Source organism: Lycium barbarum, chromosome 8 (assembly GCF_019175385.1).
Source record: "Lycium barbarum isolate Lr01 chromosome 8, ASM1917538v2, whole genome shotgun sequence".
In the NCBI taxonomy this organism is placed as follows: Eukaryota; Viridiplantae; Streptophyta; class Magnoliopsida; order Solanales; family Solanaceae; genus Lycium; species Lycium barbarum.
In genome coordinates, this window is record NC_083344.1 from 127926759 (window position 1) to 127945614 (window position 18856).

Sequence of the window (18856 nt, forward strand, 5' to 3'; positions counted from 1 at the left end):
GAAATTCTTCAAATACAAGGTATGTTCTTCATCTTATCTCTTATGTTAAGTTGATTTGAAGTTTTAGCAAGTCTTAGAAAGTGAAAAGAGTTATGGGGGAAAGTTCAAATATGGATTGATGATATTTTGAGTTGCAAATTAACTTGAGATATAATTGTTATCATGTTATGAGTATAATTGAGGAATAATAATGATGTTGAGAAAGTGTGTTATACAAATGTATAAGGGGTTGTATTGAAATTGTGGTTATGGATTGTTTATGAAAAGAAGTTTTGGGATTGGATTGAGTATAATTAGAATGTAATCTTTTGATTATGAATTGTTGATGTTTTTATTGTGGTTTTGGGAGTTGTTTTTGAGTTGGAGGAAATAGAAGATATAAGGGGAAATGCTGCCCAATTTTCGTTAGCTCATTTATTAATTTAGTTTGACCACATAAGCGTTTCATTTATGAGCTCAGGAGGATAGACGTTGAGTAGTTAAGGAGACAACAAGGTATGTTAAGGCTGACCCTTTCTTTCTTAAGGCATGATTCATTTGTTGTGAACCTACACACGATATCCATAATATTCTTATTCCTAAAAATGCTAGAAACTCATGATTCTCAAGGTTCTTATGATATTATTGATAAGTGTTCTCCATGATGATGATGATTCCATTTCTAGAGATACCAAAGCTTATAGTTTTGATGTCATTATGATATTATTGAGCTTGTTTCATGATTATTGATTTTATTTATTGTTGTTGGTCTCACCTTATGGTAATTGTTCTTTCAAGGTGAAATATAGCAATGATGACGATCCATAATGATAATCGGAGGTTACCGACCTTATGTCACTCCAATAGATTTATAGCTTTTATTTGGGCTCTCATGTATGCTTGATATATATGTGTGTATTTTCTCACACTGAGCCGCGCTATAGTCACCTATTGTGCACACCACTGTAGTGGGTACAGTATGATGATACCCCGGACGCGGGATGATATGATATATGGATCGGGCTGCACGTTCCGCAGCACTAACATTTATGGATCGGGCTGCACATTCCGCAGCACCAACATTTATGGATCAGGCTGCACGTTTCGCAGCACTAACACTTATATTATATATGTATGAAAATGTTTTTTTTTTAAAGCTAAGCATGCATGACTTCCGCCTTAAGAGACATTCAGATGTACAGGTTATCTCTCTTATCTCATGTTACTTTCCATATCTTCTTATTATGTTGTTATTCATGTCTTACATACTCAGTACATTATTCGTACTGACATCCTTTTGTTTGTGGACGCTGCGTTCATGCCTGCAGGTAGACATGGAGACGATTCTGACTCATAGGCTATTTTCTCAGCGCTGTACAGGAGCACTCCACTAGTTTCGGAGCTGCAGATCAGTTGGTATGGTTCCATGTGTACAGATGGGTATGGCGGGGTCCTGTCCCATCCTTATTATGTTATGTAGTCCATGTAGAGGCTCGTAGACAGATGTGCACAATTAGATGTCTTTTGATCTCCTTAGTCCGTATTTTGTTATATTATATTGACAGCCTTGTCAGCTTGTATACATGGGCCCTGTTTTGATGACGTATATATTTGTATAGCTCTTTCGGGCTTGTGTCCCTACAGATTATGAGATATAATAGCTAGCACAATGGCCACTCAAGTATAGATATGAGATGTATGTACGTTTTGTGGTGCTCGGTAGGTTAGCTCCGGGTGCCCGTCATGGCCCTCCGATTGGGTCGTGACATATATAAACAAATTATATAGTGATTATGAACTAATTATACTCTTTATACTGCATATCTTCAAACCAAACGACCCCTAGTGAGCCAACTTGCTTTTGGATATGGATTGGTCTGATCAACCTAGCTATACATACTCGATTGTTAAAGCGCAAAAGATACGTAGAATTCGTGAGGCTCAAGTTTGTAATGCACTTAAACATTTCACATTTACCTCTCCGCTATGGATGTAGATTAATTTGTAACAGTAATGGCAAGAAGGTGTACCATCAATGCTCTACAGAGAATATGTTAACCCGTAATTTATACTGCAAAATTTTATTTTTTAAGCAAAATAATACTTGTTCGCATATTTGACTTGTGAATTGTGATATAGTAGCTTGTTTTAGTAACTCAAGGCAACTATGATAGTGAGAGTCTTTCTTGTAGGCCATTTTCTTGATCTGCACTTTCTGCATATTTTGACTTAGGAATGTTGTCTTCAGACTCTTGTAGAAATGGTCTGAAGGTCAGAAGCAAGCCCAGCAATTCAATCACATTGAGGACAAAGAAGACCAGTTGATCACCTGCATTATAACATTAGCATAATAAAATCCAAAATGAGAAAAACCATTATCTCATCGGTTAGTTAAAAACATAGATAAAATTGCGAGTGTATTACATGGCTCAAGTCCGGTTTAATTTGCCTGCTTACCTGGCAATATATCAGCATCTTGACGCCGTTGTGCCCAAGACAATCTGCATATATTGCAGATCATTATGTGATGATGAAAAATAATCTTGAATAGACAGAAAATCATGAGTGCAGAACAAAAACAATTTCATACAAGGTTTAATCAAGCAAACAACCAGAACCAGAAGTGCATTTAAGTACAAATTGCAACTTTCCTATTCGTATTGGCTAATTTAGCAAACTGAAACTAGAGCTAAAACTGCAAAAGTATGACTGAAGGACTAAATATCAATGAGGGTAAAGAGAAAAGAGATAGTAGAAAGAAGTTGGAAACATACAATGAACCTCCAACTGCTGGACCGATTGTCTTGGAAAAAGACATCAAAGACATAGAAATGCCATTCGCAGCTCCTCTTTGCTCCTGTGCCTGAAATTAAAGAACATTTTTTGCACTCGACAAACTTTATACAATGAGAAATAAGATAGATATGGGAAAAGTGAAGTTACCACAGCCCTATTCTGCATAATTAGCAATCCGGTGGTGATTGATACCTGAGATCATGCATGAAAGTAACCACTTAGGCCAAACAAGTCCATGCAAAAATTTATTAACCCCGTGAATTTGCAAAAGTCATCCAAAGGTAGTTGAAATCTTGAAATAAACGTGAGTTGAATTTATGCCTCATTTAGCCTCACATCTCTCAGAAAAAAACTCTTACAAAGAAATATATCTATGGTAATATAAAAAATCCTATATCTCTAAAAGTAAAATGTTCTGTTTCCAAATAGTTTCTCTCTCTTTCCTACATCCTGCATTATTGGTAATGGTGAATATTCATAGTGCTTGATGAAGACTAACTGTCAAATAACCATGTCAAATATAAGAAGAAAAATAATAAAAGGTAATGTCGAGTCTATATTTTCACATAGGTTGCATTATTGAATTTTCTATCAATAATAACATGAGAAACTGAAGAACAAGATGATCTAAGGAAAAGGCTTACAGAAAGCACATTTTTTAACACAGATGCGCAGTTAAGAGCTATGGACAGGCAGAAACCGGACAACAGGGCTATATATGGGTAGCTTGCCAGCAATGGTATGCTTAAAACCTGAAAATCAAGACAAAAAAGTTAAACTAAACAGAAGTGAAAAAAGAAGAAGAAGGGATTTAACAGTTCTACTAGGGGCATACTGCGCCAACTCGAGAAATCATGACAGGCCCAACAATCCTTTCCACCGATGGGTAAGCAAACAGCTGGAAGAGTAACAAACCGACGCCTGGTAGATCACGAAAGAGATTAATGTTCTTTACTAAATACAACCCAGAATATCAAATAAATAAAGGTTTCCAGGAGTATTTTTCTTAGATTTAAAAGAATTTCGAGAAAATCAGCATGGGTTTTTGCAATTTGATTCTAGCACCTTATGGCTAATATATGGTCAGTTGAACACTCTTCGTTAGAAAAATATAATGTGTATATAGAGAATTATACTATATAGGTCAAATGTTACATTTTACTTATATATATTATATTGAATCTTGAACACCCTCAGCGAAATTTCTGATTTCGCCACTGGGCCAAATATAATGGTTTAATTGATATCTTCGAGATTTCTTGAACGATAAAGAAATGCTTAATCATCAAAATAACCGGACTAAGAAGCTTTAGAACAACACGTGGCACGTGAGTTTGGGAAAAATTCAAGCTTTGTCTTTATACCTGTGATGGCAAGAACTTGTCCAACATTAGCACTTGTAAAGCTTAAACCCCCAAGGCTCCTTGGACTGACAGCCCAAAGAGAAAATATCTGAAGAAGTAGAATGATTATAAATTATACACACATATATATACAAGTTTATACGGAAACAATCAAATTTGATGAGAGGGATACCATAACAAGACCAAGGCCATGAAAACTAAGTTCAAATTGACTATCGTTATAAAGTTTGATGATGTCTGTCAACCATCAGTTATTAAGCTCCCTAGAATGCTAGAATGACCAAACTATTACAGTACCCAAGAGAATGAAAAAGAAATATTGAAGATGATCAGATGCACAATTTCAAATTCATAACTATTATTAAGTGCATGTCTGCTAATTCCAGGTGTTGAGAGAAATCAATCTAATGTAACTCCAAAGGTTTTAACTATGTTACGTGGACGCATTTGCAGGTGAATACCTGAACAGTGGACTCATTTACAGTTCCATATTGAAACATAGCTATGTGCAATTTTTTTGGCGTGTTTCGAAGAATTTGCACAAAGTACTTATATCATGTCACACATTTGACACGGATATGTCAAGGCAAACAAACGATCAACGTCACATATGTTTTTAACGGTTTTCATAGGTGGGAACTCTAATCACAAACAAATAACATACTTACAACCTTTTACATTTTCCATAGATGTAGATCGAGATACCGTGTAGATTCTACATTCCCTCAACCACTAATGCTAAAAGAGCAATTTTATCCATGGAGGCAAGCAAACTTGATCCCTAGAAATATTTGTCAATGTTGAGAATTTACCACTTCAGAAATAATTATTTCCTGCAGACTTACTATGAATTTATGAGACCCCGGATCATCTTTGTACTATAAGAATCCAAATCTTGATAAAATCTCATAGTGCGTTAGTGTGTCCTAACAAACTGGATAATTCTGGCTTATATAAGAAGACAAAGCAAAAAGAGAAACAAATGTAATCCATGTATAAGAACTCTAAAAAGTTGATCTTGACTAGTTCGTATTCGGTATTAGCAAAGAGGAATTTGTTTATAATTGCATACTAAGTGAAAGGTAGAAAAAAATGTTTTTCTTCCTCTAAAGTATGAGAACAACTTCTTTCACATTAGAACATGATTCGAAATGTGATAATGAGGATGACATATCAAGTTCTAATTAACATAAATCTTCATAAAGAAAAGTAAGAATACCTCTAAATAGGCCATATCATGAAGCTGGAACACACAATAGACAATAATAGCTGATACTAAGGGCCAATTCTTAAGTAGGCTTTTCTGGGAATTCGGGATTCTGCGTTCAGAATGCTTCATGCTCTCAGACAAACTTAAACCATTTGTAGGTCCTTCTGCAACATCATGGAGATCATGTTGATCTTTATTTGTTTTGTTATGCTTGTGCAGCGTTTCCTGCAATGTGTTAGACGTTGTCATCGTAGAAAATACTCCAGATATACTATGTTCCTCCAACGTATTAGGCCAAGTTAGCTACGTTAGAAACTTTAGCTCATCTCATTGATTGAAATAGATCATTTCAAGCATCAGCATATTCTTATTGGCCACGGATTGTCACAAAATAACTTCTAGAAAGAATATGAACAGAAACGATAATTAGGAGAAACAGAGATAGATAGCACTTGAAAAGATAAGATTATTCAGAACAGAAGTCATACCGGAAGCCAAAAGGAGATTATTGTTGCAACTAATGCAAATAGTGATGTCACAAGACAAGGTAACAAATAAGGAAATCTGCAATGGTAGAAACCACACATCAATTTCTAATTCACCAAGAGAGGAAAGTATTAGGTAAAAAGCAGATTGCACCAAACGCAAAATTTAGATTTATGGTGAGTTGAGAGTAAGAAAGGTACAGAGCAGGCAAGATATTGCTTACCTCCCGAATAAGGATTCTTTCGAGAATATGCCAGGGTATTTTTCTGCAGGCTAGAACACAAAGTGTAAGTCGCAAACTATATTCATAAAACTAATAGAGATTATTCTAAAAGGATTGAAAAGCAGGAACTTAAAGCTTCTAAGAACTTTAGTTTCCGGTTCTGGACATGAGATAGGATTTCCGCTCTTTCCAATTCGAGGATAAGAGAAGTTAAGAATGTGCAATATTATGATAGGAAAGCACAAGTCTCTCAAAATAAAAATACAATAAAACCTTTGAACAAGAGCACCCAAAGTTGTGTTGTCTACCCCTAAACTTTTACTTTCTGAAATTTGGCAGAAAAGAAGTTCAATTGATTCATGAACCAATACCATTTCTTCACTAAACTAGACGGCTTATGCCCGTGCGCCCAACACTTTAGATTATAGTGCATCTATGTATATGTAATTGTCTTTGAATAGTAATTATATATATTTATATATATATATATATATATAGAGAAGAGAGTATATGTTATGTTTAAAATATGATTAATATAACATTGTAGTTTGTGCTCCGTATATAAAATTTTATTATATTAATGTTTGCTACGAATACAAAATCGGCAAATTTATTAATATTTTTAAAAGAGAAGACTTGTTGTAGAAATTGATTTTCTATCTAAACGAAAAAATATTATTTTTTAATTTTTTAGTAAATATTCTCGGTTTAGCTCATTTTACTTGTCATGTTGTCTTTTGTATTAAATTCTATCTAATTTTAAAATATAAATATTTTAAGTATATTTAGTGAACATAACAACTTGATTTTGTCAATATGGGATACTATGTTCAAAACATGATTAATATAACATTATAATTTGTGCTCCGTATTTAAAACTTTATTATATTAGTGTTTGCTACGAATACGCATGGTGTTTAATATGAGGCCCACATTTTTTTTTAACATTGTTTGTTTTTTAAATATGGGATTCACTTTTTTTTTCCAATATTGCTTGATTTTGTTAATATGGGGTTCACTTTTTTTTTCCAATGAGTTTGGATGTGGTGGGTTCAACTTTTTTTTTAATACTGGATGGTGTTTAATATGGGGCCCACAATGTGGGATTCATTTTTTTATATTTTTTTTTTATATATTGCTTGATTTTGTCAATATGGGATACTATGTTCAAAACACGATTAATATAACATTGTAATTTGTCCTATGTATTTAAAACTTTATTATATCAGTGTTTGCTACGAATACGCACGGTGTTTAATATTGGCCCACGATTTTTTTTTTTTTAATATTGCTTGATTTTGTTAATATGGGGTTCACTTTTTTTTTCCCGTGAGTTTGGATGTGGTGGGTTCCACTTTTTTTTTTTTAATACTGGATGGTGTTTAATATGGGGCCCACATTTTTTTTTTAATATTAGTTGTTGTTTAATATATATAGGGCCGACAATTTTTTTTTAATGGGCCTGTTTAATATGGGGCCCAATTTATATATATATATATATATATACTATGTTCAAAACACGATTGATATAACATTGTAATTTGTGTTTCGTATCTAAAACTTATTATATTAGTGTTTGTTAAGAATACAAAGTCTGCACTTTTTTTTTTGACATTGTTTATTTTTTTAATATGGGATTCATTTTTATTTTTTATATATTGCTTGATTTTGTCAATATGGGATACTATGTTCAAAACACGATTAATATAACATTGTAGTTTGTGCTCCGTATTTAAAACTTTATTATATTAGTGTTTGCTACGAATACGCTCGGTATTTAATATGGGGCCCACAATTTTTTTTAACATTGTTTGTTTTTTTAATATGGGATTCACTTTTTTTTTTTTTTAATATTACTTGATTTTGTTAATATGGGGTTCACTTTTTTTTTTCCCATGAGTTTGGATGTGGTGGGTTCCACCTTTTTTTTTAATACTGGATGGTGTTTAATATGGGGCCTACATTTTTTTTAATATTAGTTGTTGTTTAATATATATGGGGCCCACAATTTATTTTTTTTACAATTTTTTTTTTATGGGCCTGTTTAATATGGGGCCCAATTTATTTTTTTATATGTACTATGTTCAAAACACGATTGATATAACATTGTAATTTGTGTTCCGTATCTAAAACTTTATTATATTAGTGTTTGCTAAGAATACAAAGTCTGCACCTTTTTTTTTATATATATTACTTGATTTTGTCAATATGGGATACTATGTTCGTATTTATATGTACTATGTTCAAAACACGATTGATATAACATTGTAATTTGTGCTCCGTATCTAAAACTTTATTATATTAGTGTTTGCTAAGAATACAAAGTCTGCACCCTTTTTAAACAGGCCCATAAAAAAAAAAACAGGCCCATACTATGTTCAAAATACGACTAATATAATATTGTAGTTTATGCTCCATATTTAAAACTTTATTATATTAGTGTTTGCTACGAATACGCACGGTGTTTAATATGGGGCTCACTTTTTTTTTAAATATTAGTTGTTGTTTAATATATATGGGATCCACAATTTTTTAGTTTATGCTCCGTATTTAAAACTTTATTATATTAGTGTTTGCTACGAATACGCATGGTGTTTAATATGGGGCCCGCTTTTTTTTTAAATATTAGTTGTTGCTTAATATATATGGGATTCACAATTTATGTTTTTTACATTTTTTTTTATGGTCTATTTAATATAGGGCCCAAAAGTTTTTTTTTATGGGGCCCATCAACTATGAGGAAGAGGGACGACCAAACTCCCTCTTCTAAGTAGTAGTAATATTATGTGAATGTAGTTCAATATCTTATATGAATCAAGTCAGCTTATTATTTCCTGATCTATACAATTTGGACATAATTCAGGTGATTTAGAGAGAAAAAAATCACGGCACTTCACCAAACATTAAGTTAAAGCCACAGATAAAATGTATTAGATTAGTAATTTTTTTCTGGAAAACCATACACTGAAATCCAGTTTAACGGAATACCTAGTTTAAAAGTACTTTCCGATTGGTTCTTCAGTTTTCACTAGAGTAAAACGTTGACAAAGAATTATACCAGGGGAAACTATATGTACCTGTGCAAGATAACCTCCAATAGCAGGACCGATAACCAAGCCAATGCCCCATGATGTGCTTACCTAAATTAAATAGATAATCATTGTTGTTTAGGCTTTCCAAGATTATGAAATGAAAAATATCATTAAAGAAAAGAGAGACAAGAGAGGGAGAGAAGCAACTCACAGCAGATAGCCCCAAAGAATGGTATTCTTTTCGGCATATCTCAGAAGAATATGCCTGGAAAATTTGCAAGTGAAGAATATTTTCAAGTTAAACAACTAATAAATTGGAAAACAATCCAGCTATAAATGGGTAAATCTATTACATGAACATCAGAGAACAAGAAAAGAAAGAACTAACAAGCCAATAGAGACTAGAAAACACTCACTGTTCTTTGTAGCATGTTTTTTCTGTAAGATTCTCTATTCTTTATGAACATCAGAGAACAAGAAAAGAAAGAACTAACAAGACAATAGAGACTAGAAAACACTCACTGTTCTTTGTAGCATGTTTTTTCTGTAAGATTCTCTATTCTTTATGAACATCAGAGAACAAGAAAAGAAAGAACTAACAAGACAATAGAGACTAGAAAACATTCACTGTTCTTTGTAGCATGTTTTTTCTGTAAGATTCTCTATTCTTTATATACAGCTTATATGCTGGGGGTTCATCAATAGATTATTAACTTCTTAAAAAGATGAGTAACTAAACAAATAGCTTGTAGTTAGACCTATGCTACCTTACTTTTATAATGTGCTAAAGTATTGTAATAAACTATAGAAAAACATCCTGACTTTTATATGAAACAATCTTAAGAATTTTTTTCCACAAGGAGAAAGAGATGAATACTAGGAAATCGACTAGCTTATGACATTATATTTAACCCAACAAGGGGAACTATCACCTTGGAACAACACGAAGCCCTCTCCAGGACTAAATAAGATAGAAAATAATATATGCATTTTAACCATGCAAATCAAGATGTCAATCGCAGAAAAAGATAGCACTTATAACTGATACAAAACTTTTCATCAAGTAGCAACAAAGGTCTACCCTCATAGTTCCAATTATTCCACACAAGCTGCCTAGGAGAAACCTCATACCAATAGCCATCCAAAAGTTCGTACTAAGGCCAAAGAGTGCATTGAAGATAACCCTGTAGTTGATTTATCATTAAAGAAGAAAAAAATTTAGTGAAATGTTTAGGAATTGAATTAAGCTAAACTTCTGTGAAATAAAATCTTATGAACCAGGACAGTAGTTAACCAGCCGTACTAACACTGTAATTGTCCCGATAATGACAACTGGTTTTCGGCCATAACGATCAGCAATCATTCCCCAAAGAATAGATGTCAAAGCTCTTCCCAACATGAATGAAGAACCTTCAAGAAATATAGACATATAAGATATGAAAACTCCTGAAAAAACATGTAATCAGAAGGACCGAGGAAATGAAGCTAACCTACATATCCAGCGTAGTAACTAATATCTTCCTCCCTATCCGCAATGTGAAAATCTCTTACCTACAGGAATCAGAATGTTGATATCGGCATAACCTTAATCTAGATGCTAAACAGGTGGAAAAATAGCAAAATAAACAGAAGAACAGAGCTATCTTATGGATAAGATGGAACCGAATTTCTATTAGGATATAGTCATATAGATGGTTTCATAGAGAGCCTACAAGCAACTTATTTCTATATTTCCTTCAACAAAGATACGTTAATACAATAACACTTTATGGTTAATGATTTATAAATGATGTCCTAGATAGAAGAAAAGTATGTTTTAGTACCTGAGTGAAGACAAATATAATATATACATGAAGTATCATGTTAGAGAAAACCTGAAGAATGTGAGAGTAAGTCACTAAAACTTAGTATAGTGGATATTTACCATAAAATAGAGGAAAGGGAACAGAGATGATATCGGCAAAGCTGCAAAAAGATGTTAGAAAGAAAGTAGGTTAGTGCTAACCTCTTAAGGAATAAAGCTTCACAATTTCTTTCAACTGACAACGTGTTTATGCGAGACCAGAACTAATGCTAGGATAATAAAATGTCACTAGTACAAGCAGAACATGTTTTAGAGTGGTCTCCCAAACACATAATCATAGTCCAGAAGCTCTACCAATTGAAGATGAAGATGATCAACAAATTTTAAGAGATTATGTGGTAGGGAGGTCCAAACATGCCTGCATATTTCATCTTTGTATATGTCTTATAAGTAACAAAATGATATAGTACTTCTTTACGTAACATTATACTGCCTTTACAATGGTATTTCTGCGCAATTATTTCACAGAATATACGCTACCTTCTACCTGCACAGGTATTTGGTCACTCTGTGATACAAGTAATTAGAAATGCCAGCTCAGCAAAACCAGCTCAACAGAATCAGTTAGAAGTTAATTAGCAACCCAAGTAATTAGAAATGCCAGCTCAGCAAAACCAGCTCAACAGAATCAGTTAGAAGTTAGTTAGCAGCCCAAGTCAACTGTTAGTTGGTTAGAGTTAGTTAGTTGTAACTGAAATTGGGAAGTTGTGTATGCTATAAATACTTGTATCAATGTATAACAGATCATTAATGAAAAGTGTTATGATTTCTATTCTCTACATTTCTATTCCATCTCTTCTTATCCCCAACCCTTGAGCTTCCTTCTCGAGCCTTCTCTGTAAAAGCTCCTGAATTAGCTTAGGATTTCTCGAATTTTCTTGGTTCCTGAAATCTTATTAACAGTGGTATCAGAGCTACTGAGTCCTTGGCATTAATGGCGAAGGGAAACAGGGCAATTGGCGACAGCAGCAGTGATAATTCTTCTACAGAAATGGGAGAATTACGTGAAATGATGCAAAGGATAATAGGGGAAATGGGAACCCTTACAGGAGAAGTATCAAATTTGAAGAAGTTGGATCAAACAGTGATTGAATTGCGTGATCAAATCTCAGCTGCAAATGGTACTCGAAGGGATAAATCACCAGTAGAACAAAGGGAAGGACCCTCTGCAGAAAAGAGTTCTGGTGAAAGACCAGAAGGGGACAAGAGTCAATTGCAAAGAGATGACAGTCCTATCAATTTCAATAACCATCACACTTCAAGTTTCCATCGATGGTCAAGAATGGAATTCTTGAAATTTTCAGGTGAGGACTTAAAATCTTGGTTGTTCAAAATTGACCAGTTTTTCTCAATGGAGGGGGTACAAGCAAATGAGAAAATTGGAGTAGCAGCACTGCAATTAGAAGGGGAAGCCATTCAGTGGCATTTGTCTTTCATGAGATATAGACTATGTTACTTGGACTCTCCAAAAATGATGCCGCACCCGTGTTGGATCCTTCAAAAATGCACTACTTTTGGAGGATCCGACACGCACCCGTGTCCATTTTTGAAGAGTCCGAGTAACATAGGATATAGACAATATTTGCGACCAGCTAAATGGAATGAATATGTTATGGCCCTAGTTGAGAGATTTGGCAATGACTTTGATGACCCTATGGAGGAGATTAAGAAAATCAAGCAAACAGGAAGTTTGAAGGATTATCAGTCAGTATTTGAAAGACACATAACCAAGGTGGATCTTTCACAAGAAAATGCTATCAGTTATTTTTTAGGAGGACTGAAACCAGAATTAAATATTGCAGTAAATATTTCCAACCCAACGACACTATCACAAGTGTACAAGACTGCTAGAATGGAAGAGGCTTACCTTCAAGCTGTTAGACAAGTTGGTACTGTTCCAACCAATAACATGAACTCCACAAGAAGGTTCATGGAGAAGAAGGGGCAAAACAAACCAGTTTTACCAACTCCTATCAATGTAGCATCTTATTCTCAGAAGGGGGTCAACAGAAGGAGATTGAGTCATGAGGAAATGGATGAAAAGAGGGCAAAAGGGTTGTGTTTATCTTGTGATGAAAAGTATGTCTTTGGACATAGGTGCAAAAATAACAAGCAGTTGTATGTCTTGGAACTGGAGGAACAAATAGAGGAGGAACAGTTGCAACATGAGGAAACACAAGGAGTGGTGATACCAGATATGGAACCTCAACAAACAACTGAGCATATGGAGATTTCCATCCATGCACTACTTGGGCTACAGAACACTAAAGGTAACTGGTTATCATGCAAAGAAACCATTACACATTTTAGTTGACACTGGCAGTTCACACAATTTCATGGATTCCAACCTTGCAAAACAACAGGGATGCCCTATTACACAAACCATACATCAATCGGTAGCTACAACAAATGGAGATATGAAGGTTGACAAAATGTGCAGAATTTCTTGGCTCTTACAAGGGGCTGAATTCTCTGTTGATTTTTTGCTATTACCCTTGGGTTCATGTGGTGTGGTTCTAGGAGTTCAATGGCTCCTAACATTAGGAGACATAAAGATGAACTTCAGGAATCTAACAATGTAGTTTCTATACAACGGCAAAAAGCATGTCTTAAGGGGTGCCGGTAGACAAATTCTAAGTTCGAGAGGACAAATCTGACAAAATTCTCAGGTAATCATTCACAACTTTGTATGATTCAGTTGGTTCCTACCATGTGTAATGAGGTTCAATGGTATGCTTTAGAGGCTAAGTGTGACACTGAGTCAAACACTGAGCAAAACCCTGGATTAACTAGTCTGTTAGTTGAATTCAAAAGACTATTTGAGGAACCAACACAACTGCCCCCATCCAGAGGTGTGTTTGATCATAGGGTGGTTTTACATCAAGGTACTAAGACAATTAATAAAAGACCATATAGATATCCATCTGTAAAAAAGGATATTATTGAGTCTTTAGTGAATCAGATGTTAGATCAAGGGATTGTCCAACCTAGTTGTAGTCCTTTTGCTGCTCCAGTAGTTCTAGTAGGAAAGAAAGATGGAACTTGGAGACTATGTGTGGACTATAGAGATTTGAATAAGGCCACTATAAAGAACAAATTTCCTATTCCTATTGTGGGGGATTTGCTGGATGAATTGGGGGGATCCAAGATTTTTTCTAAGATAGATCTTAGGTCTGGATATCATCAATTAAGAATGGCAACTGAAGATATTCCAAAAACTGCTTTTAGAACCCATTCTGGTCATTTTGAGTATCTTGTCATGCCCTTTGGTTTATCAAATGCACCTGCTACATTCCAAGGGCTTATGAACTCAGTATTTCATGCCTTCTTAAGGAAGTTTGTTCTAGTATTTTTTGATGACATTTTGATCTATAGTAGATGTTGGGAGGACCATTTGGTTCACTTGAGAGCTGTTTTCCAGGAGATGCTTAAACACCAACTGTTTGCCAAAAATAGTAAATGTTTCTTTGGGGTCCAGAGAATTGAGTATCTGTGACATTTCATTACGGAGGAGGGGGTCTCCACTGATCCACAAAAAGTTGAAGCTGTTAGAAATTGGCCAGTTCCTACAAATCTCAAACAGTTGAGGGGTTTTATAGGGTTGGCTGGGTACTATAGAAGATTCATTCAAGGTTTTGGTGTCATTTGTAAACCATTAACTGATCTTCTCAAAAAGGGCAGTTTCAAATGGACACCACAAGCTACTGATGCATTAAACAAATTGAAGATTGCCTTGACTGATGCACCTGTATTGGCCTTGCCTGACATCAACCTAACTTTTGTGGTGGAGACTGATGCAAGTGGTTATGGTATTGGAGCAGTTTTGATGCAACAAGGCCACCCTATAGCTTTCATCAGCAAGGCTTTATCACTAAGGCATGCTGCACTATCTGTCTATGACAGAGAATTGTTGGCTATAGTTCATGCTGTGACCAAGTGGTCTCAATACTTATTGGGGCAAAAGTTCATTATCAGGACAGATCAAAGAGCATTGAAGTATCTGATGGAACAAAAACTACATACCAATTCTCAATTAATGTGGCTCACTAAATTGATGCCTTTTGACTATGTCATTGAGTACAAGAAGGGGGTAGAAAATAAAGTTGCAGATGCTTTATCTAGAGTATCAGGGGCTGAACTCTTGGTTATGGTGGTTTCATCAGTGGATTCTGAGTTACTTCAAGCTATAGAAGACAGTTGGACCTCGGATGGGGAACTTAAACTCCTAATTGAGCAGTTAATGGCAAATCCTACTGTTTCATCCCAGTTCACTTGGTCTCACAATCAGCTTAGAAGGAAGGGAAGACTAGTGATTGGTAAAGTGCAGACCTTGAGGAATGATATCATCAAGTTATGGCATGCTTCTTCTCATGGTGGTCATTCGGGTGTTGATGCTACCCTAAAGAGATTACTGACCCTTTTCTATTGGAAGGGCATTAGAACTGATGTGAAGAATTTTGTGCTCAGGTGTGACACTTGCCAAAAGAGTAAGGCTGACTTAGCAGCTTACCCTGGCTAACTACAACCGTTGCCAATTCCTGATGTTGTATGGTCACAAATCAGCATGGATTTTATAGATGGCCTCCCTAAATGTAAGGGATATGAGGTGATTCTAGTAGTTGTTGACAGGTTAAGTAAATATGGCCATTTCATACCTCTAAAGCATCCATACACAGCTCAATCTGTAGCTAAGGCATTTTTAGATGAGATAGTGAGATTGTATGGGTTGCCTGATACTATCACAAGTGACAGAGACGCTGCATTCTTGAGTTCCTTCTGGCAAGAACTCTTTTCATTACAAGGCGTTCAGTTGAATACATCCACAGCTTATCATCCTCAATCTGATGGACAGACTGAGGTGCTAACCAGATGCTTAGAAACATATTTGAGGTGTTTTTGTACTGAGGGAAATACTGATTGGCTTTCTTGCTTACCTATGGCTGAATACTGGTATAACACTTCACACCATTCAGCAATCCAAACTACCCCATATGAGGCCTTATATGGTCGACCCCCACCTCTCCATCTTCCTTATTTGCCTGGAGAATCTGCATCTGCTGAAGTTGACAGCACCTTGATACAAAGAGAATTAAAACTACAGTTGCTCAAACATCATCTAATGAGAGCTCAACTAAGAATGAAGCAACAGGCTGATTCTCATAGAAGTGACAGACAATTTTCTATTGGAGATTGGGTTTACTTCAAGGTGCATCCCTATAAACAATCCACTATCACCTCTCAACCTTTCCATAAACTAGCTTCCAAATACTATGGTCCATTTCAGATTCTTAAGAAGGTTGGCCAAGTAGCATATACTCTCCTCTTTCCACCTTCTGTCAAAATCCATCCCACAGTACATGTATCCTTACTCAAGAAATGCTTTGCAGTACCTGACCAAATCACTTACCCCCCTTGTCCTGATATTGCCAATCCCCATTGCCCTATACCTGAATCTGTACTACAAAGAAGAATGGTGAAAAGAGGCAACAAGGCTGTTGCTCAAGTGTTGGTGAAATGGACTGATTTACCAGCTGATCAAGCTACTTGGGAATTCTTTGATGTTCTCAAAACCAGGTTTCCTCAGTTTGATCCTTGTGGACAAGGATCTCTTTTGGATGGGAGTATTGATACAAGTAATTAGAAATGCCAACTCAGCAAAACCAGCTCAACAGAATCAGTTAGAAGTTAGTTAGCAACCCAAGTAATTAGAAATGCCAGCTCAGCAAAACCAGCTCAACAGAATCAGTTAGAAGTTAGTTAGCAGCCCAAGTCAACTGTTAGTTGGTTAGAGTTAGTTAGTTGTAACTGAAATTGGGAAGTTGTGTATGCTATAAATACTTGTATCAATGTATAACAGATCATTAATGAAAAGTGTTATGATTTCTATTCTCTACATTTCTATTCCATCTCTTCTTATCCCCAACCCTTGAGCTTCCTTCTCGAGCCTTCTCTGTAAAAGCTCCTGAATTAGCTTAGAATTTCTCGAATTTTCTTGGTTTCTGAAATCTTATTAACACTCTGCCCAATAAAATTTAGGTAGCGTAACTTTTTAATTTTGTGTTTATATTGTTCCCAGGCAAGGCCATATCACCAAATTTCTTGCATATTTCTGACCATATTATTTAATCAATTGTCTCTATCCCAGGAAAAGATACTTCACTAGTTAACTCGGTTTATGGAGGTAAAGGACAAGTTTTGTTTCATTTTGGAAATTGGTCGGTTCATTTTTCTTTTTAACAATATAGACATTTACTATTATTAAAAGAAGTTTCAACTTCGAGAAAACATAATCAAAGGCATTCCTCCTTTGACCATAGAAATAACAAGTAGATACAACTTTTTGGCACTGATGGTTCCAGTTTTTGTTTTCCATGACACACTCTTATAATTATGTTCAGGAAAAGCTCTGTTGAACAAAATAGAGTTTGTAGCCAGTTTAAGTTTAACAAAAGCAAACATAAAGTGGTACTTGTAGCATTAATGAAGATTATATGGAGTCACAGTGTAAAAAACATATGAGAATATCACTTAAATTTTAACATGTGATGATAGGTATAACATAACATAACAGACCGACCAAAAAAAGTGTGTCGTATCAATTGGAACAGAGGGAGTATAACATGACATGAAAGATTGATTCCACATAAAACGTGATTATTAATTTGTTAGAGTGAAATGTTGTTATAGAGGGGGGGGGGGGGGAGAGAAGCTCCCTTCAAATTTAAGAAAAAGTCATAAGTTAGGTAGAGGGAGTGAGAAAAACCTGCACATAAAGTAACGATGAAGATGAAGAAGACGTGCTTAATAGGAACACTGGAATCTGAGCATTTAATCCGTTCAACTTTACAGCCAGGACAATCCTCATAATATTCTTCTTCTTCTTCTTTCTTCAACAATAATGGCTCTCTGTTTTCTCCCATTTCCTAATTAATTTTCTCTCAATAGTAATTCTTCATCTTCAGGAATTTGGCATCACCCTTCAGGTTAATATTGAATATTTTGAGTAGTTAGAAACGTCACTGTCATACTTTTTGTTGTTTAGCCCACGTTGCATGTGAATATGACGCGGTAGTACTGTTTGTGTTTTACTCGATTTGATTCTATCATCAATGTGATTGATTTTCAGATCTTATTAACACATTGTTTGGTACATATTTGGAGTAAGGCGGATGGGGCATATAACTAGGGGTTCAACTCCAAACTTTCGATACGGGGTATAAATATGTGTAAAAATTTATTAAAATTATAATAAATAGTAGATATGAACCCATAACTTTAGAATTATAATGGTTCAATGCTAAAAAAATTAAAAGCTTGAACCCCTAAAATTTAAATCCTAGATCGGCTTCTGATACTAGTTTTTAATAAGGGGTGTTCATGGGTCGGTTTTGGGTTAAAACCAAAACCAAATCAGTCTAGTCGGTTTTTAAAATTATTAAAATCAAACCAAACCAAATATAATACATATCCATCGGTTTTGTTGTAGTCGGTTAGGGTCAGTTTTTCAATTTTTAAGAAAATTAACGGTATTTATCTCTTTCATGTTTTTTTTCTACAATTAGGAGAGAATTTTCTATCCTTTTCCAACTTATAATCCGTTATTACCCTTTTATTGAGAAAATGTCTTAGGATTTATGATTTTAATTAAGTGAATAAAGTTTATAAGAAATACAAAAATTAAATCTAGGTAAATCTCATATAGTTGTTTCTTTGAATAAATGAGTTTGAATTCATGGATTTGTTTTTTAAAAATTGGCTTAAGGTATAAAGTTCATTAGCCTGTCAGAGATAAATAAAATTTTGCTTAAAAAGTATTTATAAAAATTAATATATTTTGTGTGTGTGTGTATATATAATTATGTATAAAATTTGTCGGTTCGGTTCGGGTTTTTCTTTGGTTTG

At 34.8% G+C, this 18856-nt stretch overlaps 1 protein-coding gene across 1 annotated transcript; it reads right to left on the bottom strand.

Annotated features, from left to right (window-relative positions):
- Positions 1-2006: 2006 nt before the first annotated feature.
- LOC132607295 (protein ZINC INDUCED FACILITATOR 1-like) lies at positions 2007-18039 on the bottom strand. Its single transcript, XM_060321206.1, has 17 exons — positions 17718-18039; positions 11015-11055; positions 10581-10641; positions 10398-10500; positions 10172-10274; positions 9302-9355; positions 9136-9198; positions 6059-6108; positions 5838-5913; positions 5359-5574; positions 4140-4227; positions 3611-3696; positions 3420-3527; positions 2923-2967; positions 2754-2842; positions 2404-2480; positions 2007-2308 (listed from the first exon to the last, which is right to left on the bottom strand). The coding sequence occupies exons 1-16, from the start codon at positions 17872-17874 to the stop codon at positions 2420-2422; spliced, it is 1401 nt and encodes a 466-aa protein (XP_060177189.1). The 5' UTR covers positions 17875-18039; the 3' UTR covers positions 2007-2308; positions 2404-2419.
- Between the last annotated feature and the right edge of the window lie 817 nt (positions 18040-18856).